The sequence below is a fragment of the Heterodontus francisci genome, chromosome 4 (assembly GCF_036365525.1).
Source record: "Heterodontus francisci isolate sHetFra1 chromosome 4, sHetFra1.hap1, whole genome shotgun sequence".
Classification (NCBI taxonomy): domain Eukaryota; kingdom Metazoa; phylum Chordata; class Chondrichthyes; order Heterodontiformes; family Heterodontidae; genus Heterodontus; species Heterodontus francisci.
The window spans coordinates 25,081,377-25,098,769 of NC_090374.1; the positions used below are offsets into that span (position 1 = coordinate 25,081,377).

Below are 17,393 nucleotides of genomic sequence, written 5' to 3' on the forward strand. Positions count from 1 at the left end.
GGCCCATCGGCCCACCGAGTCTGTGCCGACCAACAACCACCCATTTATACTAACCCTACAGTAATCCCATATTCCCTATCATCTACCTACACTAGGGGCAATTTACAATGGCCAATTTACCTACCACCTGCAAGTCTTTGGCTGTGGGAGGAAACCGGAGTACCCGGCGAAAACCCACACAGACACAGGGAGAACTTGCAAACTCCGCACAGGCAGTACCCAGAATCGAACCCGGGTCCCTGGAGCTGTGAGGCTGCGGTGCTAACCACTGCGCCGCCCTGACCTCTATGGTACAAAAAGCATATAGAGACACTGGAGGAGATGCAAAAAAGATTTACAAGGATAATATCAGAACTGAGAAGTTATAACTATCAGAAAAGACAGAAGAGACAGGCCCTTTTCTCTAGAAGGCTGTGGAGGAGTGACCTGTGTCATGCTCGGCCCCCTCCTGCCAAGAATGAGGCACATTAATTTTGTCATGAACATTGATTTTAAATTGTTACTGGAGTGAAGAAAGGACTTGTTAAATAGATCAGCCATGGCTGGAAAGACATTTGCATATTAACAGAGTGTTTGGAAGAACAAAGCAGCCTTTCCCTGACACATTCAACCCATAATGGACTTTTGATCACCAGATGCTGAAGGGGGGGGGGAGCTCGCATTCCAGGTTGACTGCTCAGATGGCCGATCACACAAATGGACATGGTCAAACCAGCTGGTCACATGACTAACCTGCTGGGCAACCTGAGTTTTTTGAATTCATACAAACAGTTTGGATAAAAAAGCAGAATGCTCCTGGACTGAGAAGATCTCTCCTGGCTGGCTCGCCACAGCCTCTCCTATCTGCCTGCTCCCATCTCTTTCTCACAAGCTTTTGAATCCACTGAAGACACATGAACCCCAAGAGAAAAAAGTCTCCTATATCAAACAAGGTTTAAGAAGAATACTGGGCCCCAACGAAAAGCAAGATCTACCTACAATCAATGACAGTGAGCTCAAAGAACCGTAACAAAAACTCTTCAGATATTGCCTCAGACATCTCAACTTTATTTTTTCTTCTGCTCTTTTCTGTCTCTATTTGCATGTGTGTATCGCATATGCATGCTAGTGTGGGCATGTCATGAATTCATAGGCGTTAACCGAATTAGAGTTTAAGTTTAATAAATTTAAACTTTTCTTCTTTAAACCTAAGAAAGCCTGTTTGCGCTGGTTTCTTTGCCTTATAATTGGAAAGCAATGAACAAGGATTCACCAAGGGGGAGCTAAAAACAACGTGTGTTCAAAATTAAACCCTGTTACGGTAAGACCAGGTGAAGGCTGAGATGGACCTCGAGACACCTTTCTCACCTGGTCGTAACACCTGATAGAGGTTTTTAAAATACTGGAAGAGTAAATGAAGAGAAAATGTTTCCACTTGTGAGGGAGTCCAACTAAGGGCCGTAGATATAAGATAGTCACCAATAAATCCAATAGGAAATTTAGGAGAAACCTCTTTACTCAGAGAGTGCTCAGAATATGGAACTCTGTTATTGGTAAGATTGAATTCTAAGCATATTACTGGTGCCACGGCATATTGAATCAGCAACATTGTGACAGTTCACTCTGCAGAAGTGGGAGGCTTCAATTCAGCTGCATTGAGAAGGAAGGTACTAAATAAAAGTGTGATCATATAAGTATGGTAATGTGGTGGTTGCAGCACTGGATTACTATCTCAAGAAGCCCCAGCTTCAACCTAACCCACCCAGCGGGAATGCCTAGTTTAGAACCTGCCCAAGTTTACACTCTATTGAAATCAATGGAACTTAAAATCCAGCATGGTCTAAATCGGATGTCTGCCCCGAATCAGTCCCATTCTTGTCAAGTGGGTTAAGTTAATACTGGGGCTTGAAATGGTTGCAAGTTTGTTGGCCCACCTGGGTGCACGGTGGGCTAGCACCAGAAAATTAACCATGAAAGCTGCTATATTGTTGTAAATACCACATTGGAAGAAACGTGCCATCCCTACCTGATCTGGCTTGGATATAAACACCAACCTCACCCTACACGGTTGATACTTAAGGTCCTCTGAACTAAAAAGAAAAAAAAGAACTTGCATTGATGTAGTGCCTTTCACAACCTTAAAGTGCTTTACAGACAGTGGTGCATTTTTAAATTGTAGCCATTGTTGTAATGTAGAGAAACGCAGCAGCCAATTTGTGCACAGAAAGCTCCCACAAACAACAATGCGATGATGACGAGATAATTTTTTTTAGTGATGTTGATTGGCCAGGACACTAAAGACACTCCCCTGCTCTTCTTCGAAATAGTGTTACGGGATCTTTTACACCCACCTGAGCGAGCAGACGGATCCTCAGTTTAAGTTCTCATCCGAAAGATGGCACCTTCAACAGTGCAGCACTCCCTCAGTACTGCATTGGAGTGTCAGGCTTGATTTTTTTGAAGTGGCCCCCATTGCTATTCCAATGCCACTTTCTCAACTAGGGATGGGCAATAAATGGGCTATTGCCAGTGTGGCTCACATCCCAAACACAAATCTAAAGGAAGGAGGGTTGTGCAGAGTTTGGGGGAGGGTGGAGGGGGGAAATTGAGACGTGCCTCCTCATTAAACTGTTGAAGAACATTTTAAACTATTGAAATAAGCTGGCATTGCCAGCTGTCTGGCAACCAGTGCTCCAGGCACACAATGCATGACAGCTGGCACATGGCCAGTCAGGACTGGCATGAGAGAGGAAAATAATGTGGGAAAATGACAACAAAACCTCCACAGAAGGAAGTTATTTTTTCTACTGCAACTTATCGCAGTGATCTATCTGCCAGTTTACTAGTGTTCTCTGGAAGGTCCCATTAATCACCCAATAATGGCTATATAAATCTATCTTGTGTTTAATAGCCTCCTCATAAAACGCAAAACTAACCTGGAGTGGTTTTACTGCAATGGGACCCATGGTTATGGCTAAAAGGCTTTGGCAGTGTGGCATTTGACATCAATTAATAACGTTTGCTTTGATTTTTTTTTTAAGAGCTACTTGTAATGCCAAGATGGATGTTTAAAACTGTCAAGATTCTAAGAGCAGGAATTGCAGTCCATAGAATGACATGGAATATACAGCACAGGAGCAGGCTAAACAGCCCAACTGGGCCATTTATGCTCCTCCCACTCTGCTTCATCTCACCCTATTGACAAAAACCTCATAGTTCTTCCTCGCTCGTCTCCTGTCGTTTCATGCTGGAATGCTACAAAATGTTCAATTCCAACACCGCTAATATTAGAAATTCAGGACGTGTTGGGAAACATCTGTTTCAAGCTATGTCCTCACCCAGAATTTTTCTTTTGCCTCCCCTGGCCCCCAAATTTTTCCAACATTTTCTGTTTTGGTTTCAGATCACCAGGGTCTTCTTACAATGCAAAACTGTTTCTAATCTGATGGCACAGAGGCCCGAACAGTAAATTGGAGCAAAGGGTTTGCTGCTGCCATTGAAAATGATCCAATCTGATTAGCAGGAGCCTTTTCTATGTTTGAAGCACATACTGGTGAACCACACAATGAATTTAAGAAAGCAGGGCATTGGTAGAGTATACCAACAGCTTACCAATATTACCTTCAAGCAAGCAGGATGGTTCAAACATGAACAAAAGAGCTGAACTCTAGAGGTGAGGTGAGAGTGACTGCCCTTGACATCAAGGCGGCATTTGACTGAGTATGGCATGAAGGAGCCCGAGCACAACTGAGGTCAATGGGAATCAGGGGGAAAACTCTCCGCTAGCTGGAGTATTACCTCGCACAAAGGAAAATGGTTGTGATTGTTAAAGGTCAATCATCTCAGCTCCAGGACATCACTGCAGGAGTTCCTCAGGGTAGTGTCCTATCCCAACCATCTTCAGCTGCTTCATCACTGACTTTCCTACAGTCATAAGATCAGAAGTGGGGATGTTTGCTGATCATTGCACAATGTTCAGCACTCCTCAGATACTGAAGCAGTCCGTGTAGAAACGGACAATATCCAGGCTTGGGATGATAAGTGGCAAGTAACATTTGCGCCACACAACTGCCAGACGATGACCATCTCCAACAAGAGAGATTCTAACCATCTCCCCTTGACATTCAATGGCATTACAATTGCTGAATCCCCCATTATCAATGAGCAAGTAACTCATCTCCTGACTCCCCAAAGCCTGTCCACCATCTACAAGGCACAAGTCAGGAGTGTGATGGAATACTCTCCACTTGCCTGGATGGGTGCAGCTCCAACAACACTCAAGAAGCTCGGCAGCATCCAGGACAAAGCAGCCTGCTTGATTGGCACCCCATTCACAAACACTCACTCCCTCCACCACCGACGCATCGTGGCAGCACTGTGTACCATCTACAAGATGCACTGCAGCAACTCACCAAGGCTCCTTAGACAGCACCTTCCAAAACCGCAACCTCTACCACCTAGAAGTACAAGGGCAGCAGATGCATGGGAACACCACCACCTGCAAGTTCCCCTCCAAGTCACACACCATCCTGACTTGGAACTATATCGCCGTTCCTTCACTATCGCTGGGTCAAAATCCTGGAACTCCCTTCCTAACAGCACTGTGGGTGTACCTACCTCACATGGACTGCAGTGGTTCAAGAAGGCAGCTCACCACCACCTTCTCAAGGGCAATTAGGGATGGGCAACAAATGCTGGCCTAGCCAGTGATGCCCACATCTCATGAACGAATAATAAAAAGGTAGAATTTAAACATGGGGTTAATAAAATTCAGGTGATACATTAAACTAGAATAAGTTTCAGATGATAGTGATGCTGGATTGAGTTTCAGTGCTGGGTGATACAACAACAAAGCTGTTTCATATTGTGTGAGGTACTGATAAGAGAACCATTTGATTACATTGCTTGGGCTGCTGACCATTTGATCAGAGTGTGATGCCTATTGATCAAGCGAAGTAAGGGCAGAAGACATTACAATATTTGCATTTCAGTAAAGTGGGTTTGCGTACAAAGGAACATAAACAATACAAGAAAGATGGGTTCATAGAGTTGCTGAAGAGGGACTGCAGGGTTAACAAACAACATGACTGGAAGGGAGATAGGACAGAAACTGGGAGAAAGAGAGAACTGGATGTAGAGGCTCAAAGGAAGAATGTCAAGAAAGATGCAGAGGTTAGGTTTCTACACAGATGTAATGCAGCTTTGCGTCTTCCACTGTGGCTCAGTTGGTGGCACTCTCATTTTCGAGTCACAAGGGTTCAAGCCCCACTCCAAGATTTCAGCACAAACATCTAGCTAGCTGCTCCAGTGCAGTACTGAGGGAGGTGCTGCCTTTTGGATGAGACAATAAACCAAGGCCCCATCTGCTCCTATAGGTGGATGTAAAAGATCCTGTAGCACTATTTTGAAGATGAGTAGGGGAGTCATCCTGGTGTCCTGGCTAATATTTATCCCTCAATCAACATCACAAAAACAGATTATCTGGTCATTATTACATTGTTGTTTGTGGGAGTTTGCTGTGTGCAAATTGACTGCTGCATTTGCTACAACTGTGACAACAACAACTTATATTTATAAAGCGCCTTTGGCGTAATAAAACATCCCAAGGCGCTTCACAGGAGCATTATAAATGAAGTATGACATTGAGCCACAAAAGGAGATATGAGGTCAAATGGTGAAAGAGGTAGGTTTTAAGGAGTGTCTTAAAGAAAAAAAATGAGGTGGAGAAGCAGAGAGGTATACTGAAGGTTTTCCACAGCTTGGGGCCTAGGGAACTGAAGGCACGGCCACCAATAGCAGAGCGATTAAAATCAGGGATGCTCAAGAGACTGGAATTAGAAGAATACAGGTATCTCGGAGCATTGTGCTGGAGGAGATTACATAGATAGGGAGGGGTGAGGACCTAGAAGAATTTGAAAACAAGGATGAGAATTTTAAAATCAAGCGTTGCTTGAGCAGGAGCCAGTGTAGGTCAGTGAGCACAGGAATGATAGGGGAATGGGATTTGGGTGTGAGTTAAGACATGGGCAGCAGAGCTTTGGATGACCTCAAGTTTATGGAGAGTGGAACGTGGGAGACCAGTGAGGAATATTTGGAATAGTGAAGTCTAGAGGTAACAAAAACGTGATTGAAGGTTTCAGCAGTAGATGAGCTGAGACAGGGGCGAAGTCGTACAATGTTATGGAGGTGAAAATAGGCGGTCTTAATGATGGCACAAATATGAGCTCAGAAGCTCATCTCGGGGTCAAATGTGACACCAAGGTTGCGAACAGGCTAGCTTAATCTCAGACTGTTGCTAGGGAGACGGGTGGAGTCGGTAGCTAGGGAATGGAGTTTTGAGTGGGGACCGAAAACAATGGCTTCAGTCTTCCCAATATTTAATTAAAAGAAATTTCTGTTCATACAATATGGATGTCGGTCAAACAGTGGAAGGGTAGAGAGAGGTGATGGTGAGGTAGAGCTGGGTATCGCTAGTGTACATGTGGAAACTGACACTATTTTCAGATGATGTTGCTGAGATGCAGATGAGAAATAGGAGGGGTCCACGGATAGATCCTTGGGGGGACACCAGAGGTAATGGTGTGGGAATGGGAAGAGAAGCCATTGATGGTGATTCTCTGGCTACGATTAGACAGATAAGAATGGAACCAGGTGAGATCAGTCCCATTCAGCTGGACAACAGTGGAGAGACATTGGAGAAGATGGTGTGATCAACTGTGTCAAAGGCTCAAAAAAGACGAGAAAGGAACGTTTGCCTTTGTCACAGTCACATAGGATGTCATTTGTGATTTTGATAAGAGCTGTTTCGGTACTGTCGCAGGTAGTGCTGGGTGACCAGCCATATTGAACCATGTCCTTTTAAGGAGCCAGTGACTTCAGAAGAGGGGGATGACAGTAGGCGAGGGCAGAATGTAGGCACAAAATTATATTGCTGAAAGAGCCCAATTTCTTTTTAGCATGCTTATTGATTGACTGAAATCTGTACAATCAGGGATAAGAAAAGTATTCAAGTGTTCATTTGTTTATTTTTTCCAGAGCACTTGAAAGAACGTTTAGAGGAATACATGGCGAGATTTCCAAAAGTGAGGATCATGCGCACCAGGAAGAGAGAAGGCCTGATCCGAACCAGGTTGCTCGGGGCTTCAGTGGCCAAAGGTGAAGTTTTGACCTTCCTGGACTCTCACTGTGAAGCCAACGTGAACTGGTTACCACCATTACTTGGTAAGTGACTGTCTGGATTCACTTAATTAAAAAAACTGGCTCACTTGCTTTGCGATTTATCTTCTGTCCCAAGCATGTTCTGTACTAGAGGGCTGCTTTCAAATGTAGTCTCACATGAACCTTTGGGAGGGGAGGAATAAGGGGAGCAGAACAGAGAGCATTGAAGAAGCACTTTCAGAAACAATACCCATCAGCATCACTTCCAGATTAATACATTATGCAATCATGGAGGGAGATCAATTCTAAACACGTCTCCAAGGTTACCCAAAGCCCATTAATCCTAGGCCTCTGCAAAAGCATAGCAGAGACACTTTGCTTCCCTTGAAAAAAAGCAAGGATAGCTATATCATGTATTAACATCAGCATCTGAATCACATTCGCCATTTTCAGGTGTTAGGGTGGCACAGTGGCGCAGTGGTTAGCACTGCAGCCTCACAGCTCCAGTGACTCGGGTTTGATTCTGGGTACTGCCTGTGCGGAGTTTGTAAGTTCTCCCTGTGACCATGTGGGTTTCTGCTGGGTGCTCTGGTTTCCTCCCACAGCCAAAGACTTTCAGGTTGATAGGTGAATTGGCCATTGTAAATTGCCCCTAGTGTAGGTAGATGGTGGGGATGTGGTAGGGAATATGGGATTAATGTAGGATTAGTATAAATGGGTGGTTGTTGCTTGGCACAGACTCGGTGAGCCGAAGGGCCTGTTTCAGTGCTGTACCTATTGAAAAAAAATTGAACGTGTTGGCTGTCAGTAAGTGCTGTCATACCAGGGGTAACTCCTCAATGGGATTGTTATAAACTGTCGCACTCCCCAGCATGTCAATAAGGCCTGCCTTACTATGAGGTTGAGCTCCAGATTCTCCACTGTTCAACTTTCATTCAATCTTGAGGAGTGTAGGACTGTTAGGGGGTGGGGGGAAGCATTTATAAAAATCAGAGCCAGACCTTTCAAGAGTGTAATTAGGAAACATTTCTACATACACAATCTAGATGCTAGATCAATTGTCAATTTTAAATCTTGCAGTGATAGATTTTTGTTCTCCAAAGTTATTAAGGGATGTGGGGCAATCTATGGACTTAGGTCTGAGATCAGCCATTATGATATAAACAGGCACGAATGGCTAATTGGCCTATTCCTGTTCCTATGTTCCTATCATCAAAGCCTCCATGGGGCTACAGTTTTCCTCCCTGTATAGGCTCCCAATACTTAAACAAGTATTAAGTTGTAATAAAAGCAAAATACTGCGGATGCTCGAAATCTGAAACAAAAACAGGAAATGCTGGAATCACTCAGCAGGTCTGGCAGCATCTGTGGAAAGAGAAGCAGAGTTAACGTTTCGGGTCAGTGACCCGTCTTCAGTTCCGAAGAAGGGTCACTGACCCGAAACGTTAACTCTGCTTCTCTTTCCACAGATGCTGCCAGACCTGCTGAGTGATTCCAGCATTTCTTGTTTTTATTAAGTTGTAATGTTTTACATTAATATATGTGGGGCGGAACAGTGGCGCAGTGGTTAGCACTGCAGCCTCACAGCTCCCGCGACCCGGGTTCAATTCTGGGCACTGCTTGTGTGGAGTTTGCAAGTTCTCCCTGTGTCTGCGTGGGTTTTCTCCGGGTGCTCCGGTTTCCTCCCACAAGCCAAAAGACTTGTTGGTAGGTAAATTGGCCATTATAAATTGCCACTAGTATAGGTAGGTGGTAGGGAAATATAGGGACAGGTGGGGATGTGGTAGGAATATGGGATTAGTGTAGGATTAGTATAAATGGGTGGTTGATGGTCGGCACAGACTCGGTGGGCCGAAGGGCCTGTTTCAGTGCTGTATCTCTAAAAATATGTATTTAACTTTGATTTGTATTTTATACTCACTTTTTTGTTAAATCCTCAAAAGCAAGTGTCTGGGCCTACCCCCATTATCTCTATCCACACATCCTGCTCATCCCCTTTTGTAATTCTCTAAATATGTGACAGTGTTTTTTTTTTCATCATTCTCTTGAGCCTTTAGATTTTAACATTTTGAAACAGTTGCTCCCCTGCCTTTCTTACTCCCTCAGCCTCCAATCCCACTTGACCTTCCTCTTCCCTCCAGCCCACTCTATCTTCTCCCTACCCCATTTTACATTGCCCTTGTAGGCTCTCTATCTCCTTCCTGCCTCTTTTCCAATTATTCCCTGTCTTCTAACTCCACACAACCTAAGGACTACCCTTAGTCATGATTACTGTGTTCAATGCTACTTGAGAGCAAATCGTAGAACATAAGCTTACAGATTCTCTGAATTCCAATGGCTGTTAGTGGTATTCTGTGAGATTTTTTTGTAGAGAAAATACGTCAACAACAACTTGCCTTTATATAGCACCTTTAACATTGTAAAACATCCCAAGATATTCCACAGGTGCATCATCAAACAAAATTTGAGACCAAGCCACATTAAGACAACATCTTAAAAGCTTGGGGCGGCACAGTGGCGCAGTGGTTAGCACTGCAGCCTCACAGCTCCAGGGACCCGGGTTCGATTCTGGGTACTGCCTGTGTGGAGTTTGCAAGTTCTCCCTGTGTCTGCGTGGGTTTCTTCCCACAAGCCAAAAGACTTGCAGGTTGATAGGTAAATTGGCCATTATAAATTGTCACTAGTATAGGTCGGTGGTAGGGAAATATAGGGACAGGTGGGGATGTTTGGTAGGAATATGGGATTAGTGTAGGATTAGTATAAATGGGTGGTTGATGGTCGGCACAGACTCGGTGGGCCGAAGGGCCTGTTTCAGTGCTGTATCTCTAATCTAATCTAAAATCTAATCTTGGTCAAAGAGGCAGATTTTAATGAGCATCTTAAAGGAGGAGAGAAAACCAGAGAGGTTTAAGGAGGGAATTCCACAGCTTATGGCCTAACCTGCTGAAGGCACGGCTACAAATGGTGGAAAGTTGGATGCGCAAGAGGTCAGAATTAGATGAGCGTAGAGATCTTGGAAGGTTCTAGGGCTGGAGGAGGTTATTGAGGTAATGTTGCAGTAAAGTGAAAAGAAGGGGAGGAATTTCTGAAATGTGTTCAGGAGAATTTCCTTGATCAGTATGATCTCAGCCCAACTAGAAAAAAGGCATTGCTGGGTCTGCTGCTGGGAAATGAGGTAGGCCAAGTGGACCAAGTGTCTGTTGGGAAGCACTTGGGTAAGAGTGATCATCATATCATAAGGTTTAGACTAGGAATGCAAAAAAGCAAGAAACAATATAAGGTAGAATGTCTAGATTGGAAGAGGGCTAATATCAATGCAAAGAGAAAGGATCTCACCAGGGTAAAATGGAACCAAAGACTGACAGGTAAAACTGTAACGGAACAATGAGTTATCTTTAAGGAATAAGTGCTTCAGGTATAGGCTAGGTACATTCCAACAAGAGCGAAGGTCGGAGAAACAAAACCAGGGCTCCTTGGATGACAAGGGAGATAGAGAGTATGATGAAACAAAAAAAGAGTGTGTATGATGCATGTCAGGTGAATTCTTCAAGTGAGAACCAGGCCAAATACAATAAGCTGAGAGGGGAGATCAAGAGGACAGGCAAAGAGAGAATTCCAGAATAGAATGGCAGATAGCATAAAAAGGAACCCAAAATTCTTCTACCCACATGTAACTAGTAAGCGGGTAGTAAGAGCTGGAGTGGGACCTATTAAGGACAAAGAGGGTAATGTATACACCGAGGTGCAAGGCAAGGCTAGAATGCTTAATGAATGTTTTGTATCTGTATTGACTAAGGAATCTGATAAATTATCGGTAAAAGCAGAGAGAGTCAAAGCAATGGTAAGGGTTAAAATTGAGAGGGAGGAGGTACTGGAAAGGCTGGCTATGCTTAGGGTAGATAAGTCAGCTGGCATCCCAGGTTGCTCAAGGAAGTGGGATGGAGATAGTTGAAGGGCTTGCCATAATCTTTCAATTTTCCCTGGATACGGGGGAGGTGCCAGAGGAGTGGAGAGTGGCAAAAGTGACACCCTTATTGAAGAAAGAGGGTAAGGACAGTCCTAGCAACTGCAGGCCACTTAGTTTAACATCAACACTGGGTAAGGTTTTAGAAACAATAATCAGGGAAAAAATCAAAAGGCACTTGGAGAGGTTTGAGTTAATTAAGGATAATCAGCACAGATTTGTAAAAGGCAGATCATGCTTTACTAATCAAATTGAATTTTTTGATGAAGTAACAGAGAAGGTTGATGAAGGGAATGTGGTGGATGTTGTCTATATGGAAAGTGTTTGACAAAGTGCCACATAAAAAGCTGCTTAACAAAATTTGAGACTAAAGGAATAAGAGGGTCAGTGTTCAATTGGATAAAAATTGGCTAAAGGACAAAAAACGAGTTGTGGTAAATAGTTGTTTTTCAGACTTGTGTTCCCCAAGAGTCAGTGCTAGGACTACAGCTTTTTTTGCTATATGTAAATAACTTGGATCTTGGAATACAGAGTGGAATTTTGAAATTTGCCAATGATACCAAACTTGGAAGTGTGGCAAACAGTGACGATGATACAAATTGACTGCAACAAGACATAGATAGGCTAGCAGACTGGGCAGACAAGTGGAAGATGGAATTTAATACAGACAAGTGTGAGGTGATGCATTTTGGCAGAAGGGATAGGCTGAGGCAATATAGACTTAATGGCACATTTCTAAAGAGTGTGATGGAACAGAGGGACCTTGAGGTGCATAGATCTTTAAAGGTGGTAGGACAGATTGAGAGAGTAGTTAGTAAAGCATATGGGATCTTGGGGTTCATAAATAGAAGCAGGGAAGTTATGCTGAACCTTTATAAAGTTCTGGTTAGGCCCCAACTAGAGTATTGCATTCAGTTCTGCTCACCATACTTTAGGAAGGATGTGAGGGTCCTTGAGAGATTTAGTTTAGTTTAGAGATACAGCACTTAAACAGGCCCTTCGGCCCACCGAGTCTGTGCCGACCATCAACCACCCATTTATACTAATACTACACTAATCCCGTATTCCTATCACATCCCCACCTGACCCTATATATTTCCCTACCACCTACCTATACTAGGGGCAATTTATGATGGCCAATTAACCTATCAACCTGCAAGTCTTTGGCATGTGGGAGGAAACCGGAGCACCCGGAGGAAACCCACGCAGACACAGGGAGAACTTGCAAACTCCGCACAGGCAGTACCCAGAATCGAACCCGGGTCCCTGGAGCTGTGAGGCTGCGGTGCTAACCACTGCGCCAATGTGCCCCCCCAGAGTGCTGAGGAGATTTACCAGAATGGTTCCAGGGATGAGGGATTTTAGCTACAAGTTTAGGTTGGAAATGTTTGGGTTGTTCTCCTTGGAGTGAAGGAGATTGAGGGAGGATGTGATAGAGGTGTACAAGATTATGACAGGCTTAGATAAGGCAGACAAGGAAAAACTGTTCACATTAACTGATGGTGCAAGGACCAGAGGACACAAATTGAAGGTTTTGGGCAAGAGATGCAGGGGGAATTTGAGGAGGAACTTTTTTACACAGCAAGTGGTAATGACCTGGAGCTCACTGCACAGAAGGTGGTGGCAGCAGAGACAATAAATTATTTCAAACGAAAATTGGATAGGCACTTGAAGGAAATAAACTTGCAGGGCTATGGAGATCAAGCACGGGAGTGGTACTGATTGGATTGTTCTGCAATTGGGCCGGCATGGACACAATGGGCCAAATAGCCTCTGTCTGTGCCATAAATGACTCTATGGATAGATAGGGAGGAGTGAGGCTAGGGTGGGATTCGTAACCAAGCATGCGAATTTTAAAACTGAGGCATTGTCGGGCCGGGAGCCAATGTAGTTCAGCGAGCACAGACTCCCAACTTTATCATCACACAGGCTAGCTTAATTCTGGTTCTGGTACCAGACTAGCAACTGAGAGGTCAACATTTCAAATCCCACCATAACAAGTTGTGAAATTACATTCAGAAATCTGTTGACCTGGCACCATGAAAGCTGCTTGATTATTGTACGCTCTTCAGGGAAGATTCTTTATTTAGCCTGGTGTGGCCCCTCTCCAACAGTTTGGGCTGAATTCTCCCAGTCCCACGGATTTGGAGAAAGGACCAGGAGCTCCACAATGCGATCCCACCTCCGAGTGATCTTGCCGGAGACAGGGTCTGACCAGCACCAGCTACCCACATGACAGTGGCGGATAGCTAATTAGACTCAATTAAATCCCCACTTGTGATCAAATTGGTGATGCCACTGAAATCTTCCCGATGGTGGGCCGACACCCCTGTCAAGACCAAAGCCCGTGCGTTGCTTGAAGGCTTGGTGGCTTCCCAGTAGCAGGCTAGGGGCAGCCAGAAAGATCTCCTTTAAATACCGCCTCCCAGAGCCATGGGGATCAGTGGGCTACAGCCGCGGCCGCAGGCCATCCCATGTAGGGGTTCCTCCCCCCATAATTATGACCTGGTATCTGTGGCATCTGTGGCAACACTTATTTTTTACCCCTTTATAATTCTTCAGAGGACACGTCCATCTGCCTGCATCAGCAACAATCACCTCTTCCAGAGGAGCTGCCCGCCCGACATCGCTGAGGGCCTCCTATTGGGCCAGCCAGTTCACTCTTCCACCCACCATCCTTATTTGGACGGAGCTCCCGGGGACAGCTTCTTAATTGGTCACCTCCAGGAAGACCATGACCTACAACTCACCATGGCCACCTCCGGGTTTCCAACCCGGAATTGAGTCCGATGTCGTGATCCCGATAATCTCAGTGAAATGCAGGTCTTTGTAACTGGCTCGAGGTAACTAGGAATGGGGAATAAATAGGTATCTTGCCAGAGTCACCCACATCCCAAGAATGACATAAACAAAGCTCAATACATTCAAGGTCCATCCATTTTGCTGTAGACATCAGCACCTCTTCAAATAGCAAACAGGGGAATTTGGCACCAACTATTAAATGTAAAAACAGTAATATCCACAATGGCCCACAGTTTTCTGGTAAAATAATGGTGAGTTTAAAGAGGCTTGCTGTTATTAGTGCATAAACTAAACAGCAAGTTGCGGTGAGGACGAGATACACTGTGAGTTGTGAATCGTTGCAAGTTGCTGGACAATTTGTACTGCTCTGCTATTAGATACGCAAAATGGGAGATTGGCTTCAAACTCCACAAGAATTTCAAAAATTACTGGATTTGCTCCATAAATATGAGTTAAACTTGGCACAGGAAGTTAGAGCTGGTACCATCAACATCCTGGGGGTTACCATTGACCAGAAACTGAAGCAGTCACATAAATACCATGGCCACAAGAGCAGGTCAGAGGCTGGGAATTCTGCAGTGAGTAACTCACCTCCTGACTCCCCAAAGCCTGTCCACTATCTACAAGGCACAAGTCAGGAGTGTGATGGAATACTCTCCACTGGCCTCGATGAGTGCAGCTCCAACAACACTCAAGAAGCTCGACACCATCCAGGACAAGGCCGTTTGATCAGCACCCCATCCCCCACCTTCAACATTCACTCCCTCCACCACCAGCGCACAGTGGCAGCAGTGTGTACCATCTACAAGATGCACTGCAGTAACTCAGCAAAGCTCCTTTGACAGCACCTTCCAAACCCACAACATCTAACACCTTAGAAGGACAAGGGCAGCAGACGCATGGGAACACCACCACCTGCAAGTTCCCCACCTCCAAGCCACACACCATCCTGACCATGAACTATATCAGCATTCCTTCACTGTCGCTGGGTCAAAATCCGAGTACTCTCTTGCTAACAGAACTGTGGGAGTACCCGCACCAGATGGACTGCAGCGATTCATGAAGGCAGCTCGCCACCACCTTCTCAAGGGTAATTAGGGATGGGCAACAAATGCTGGCCTGGCCAGTTGCACTCACGTCTCATAAAAGAATTTTTAAAAACTTCACTGCATAAGGACCCATTTATTGAGGAGATTTATGTTCCTGCACTGCCACTCAACCTCGAAGTCCCAGGAAGGGGACAATTAAAAGTGTGAAGTCTCATTCCTGTGGGTAGTAAATTGTTCCTCAAGGTTTTAAAATTGTACATGTTTTAATTTTTTTCTCATTTTTCCTCCTGTCTCTTTTTTCCCTCGCTTTAAGTCCAATCTTTTGTTCCCTCTCTTTATGTCTCTTTCTCTGCCTAATTTAACTCGAATTCACCCTCTTTCTCTGTCATTTCTCTGTTTTTTCCTCTACCCTTACATCTCCTCACATTGAGGTATACAAGATAATGAGGAGCATTGATAGGTTAGATAGGAAAAAACTTTTTCCCTTAGCGGAGGGGTCAATAACCTGAGGGCGTAGATTTACGGTAAGGGGCAGGAGGTTCAGAGGGGATTTGAGAAAATATTTTTTCACCCAGAGGGGGTTGGAATCTGGAATACACTGCCTGAAGAGGTGGTAGAGGCAGGAACCCTCACAACATTTAAGAAGCATTTAGATGAGCACTTGAAATGCCATAGCATACAAGGCTACGGGTCAAGTGTTGGAAAATGTGATTAGAATAATTAGGTGCTTGATGGTCGGCACAGACAGGATGGGCCAAAGGGCCTATTTCTGTGCTGTATAACTCTATGACTCACTGGTTAAGGAAGTGGAATCTTGGTCACATCGTTCACTAAGGTCCCAGATTCCCTGTTTACCCTCGACAATTTTTTGTTCCACAATTTGCAGCACAAGCCATTTTCAAGGTGAAAGTAGAGGGAAAACAATCCAACTCCAGCATAGACACAATGGGTCAAATGGCTGTAAATCATTCTATGTTTCTATGGGTAGAGTAATTTTCCCGCGGGCTTCGAGGCCCCGACTTGGGGGTCGGAGCCCTCACTTGCCAACAGCGAGGCTGTCATCACATCTTCTGGGAGGCAGCATCCTAATTGTCCACCTTCAATCTCACCGTCCTGTTAAGAATGGCGGGCAGGCTTTTTTTAAATTCATTCATGGGTGGTGAGCTGCCTTCTTGAACCGCTGCAGTCCATGGGAGGTAGGTACAACCACAGTGCTGTTAGGAAGGGAGTTCCAGGATTTTGACCCAGTGACAGTGAAGAAACGGCGATATAGTCAAGATGGTGTGTGAGACCTGGAGGGGAACTGGCAGGTGGTGGTGTTCCCATGCATTGGATGCCCTTGTCCTTCTAGTTGGTAGAGGTCGCGTTGCTGCAGTGCATCTTGTAGATGGTACACACTGCTGCCACTGTGCGTCGGTGGTGGAGGAAGTGAATGTTCGTGGATGGGGTGCCAATCAAACGGGCTGCTTTGTCCTGGATGGTGTCGAGCTTCTTGAATGTTGTTGGAGCTGCACCCATCCAGGCAAGTGGAGAGTATTCCATCACACTCCTGACTTGTGCCTTGTAGATAGTGGACAGGCTTTGCGGAGTCAGGAGATGAGTTACTCACTGCAGGATTCCTAGCCTCTGCCTTGCTCTTGTAGCCACGGTATTTATATGGCTACTCCAGTTCAGTTTCTGGTCAATGGTAGCCCCTAGGATGTTGATAGTGGGGGATTCAGCGATGGTAATGCCATTGAATTTCAAGGGGAGATGGTTAGATTCTCTCTTGTTGGAGATGGTCATTGCCTGGCACTTGGGTGGCACGAATGTTACTTGCCATTTATCAGCCCAAGCCTGGGTATTGTCCAGGTCTTGCTGCGTTTCTACACGGCCTGCTTCAGTATCTGAGGAGTCATGAATGTTGCTGAACATTGTGCAATCATCAGCGAACATCCCCACTTCTGACATAATGATTGAAGGAAGGTCATTGATGAAGCAGCTAAAGATGGTTGGGCCTAGGACACTACCCTGAGGAACTCCTGCAGTGATGTCCTGGAGCACAGAAGATAGACCTTCAACCACAACCATCTTCCTTCAACCAGCTGAGAGTTTTTCCCTGATTCCCATTGACTTCAGTTTTGCTCGGGCTCCTTGATGCCATACACAGTCAAATGCTGCCTTGATGTCAAGGGCAGTCACTCTCACCTCACCTCTTGAGTTCAGCTCTTTTGTCCATGTTTGAACCAAGGCTGTAATGAGGTCAGGAGCTGAGTGGCTCTGGCAGAACCCAAACTGAGCATCACTGAGCAGGTTATTGCAAAGCAAGTGCCCCTTGATGGCACTGTTGATGACACCTTCCATCACTTTACTGATGATTGAGAGTAGACTGATGGGGCGGTAATTGGCTGGGTTGGACTTGTTCTGCTTTGTGTTTACAGGACCTACCTGGGCAATTTTCC

At 45.1% G+C, this 17,393-nt stretch overlaps 1 protein-coding gene across 1 annotated transcript in view; it reads left to right on the forward strand.

The window, feature by feature from the left end:
- The window catches only part of galntl6 (polypeptide N-acetylgalactosaminyltransferase like 6), a 1,388,519-nt gene that overhangs the window by 1,116,247 nt on the left and 254,879 nt on the right, over positions 1-17,393 (forward strand). The window contains exon 6 of the mRNA XM_068028772.1: positions 7,015-7,200. Within this exon, the coding sequence (XP_067884873.1) occupies positions 7,015-7,200 (186 nt within the window). The remainder of the gene's footprint in view (positions 1-7,014; positions 7,201-17,393) is intronic.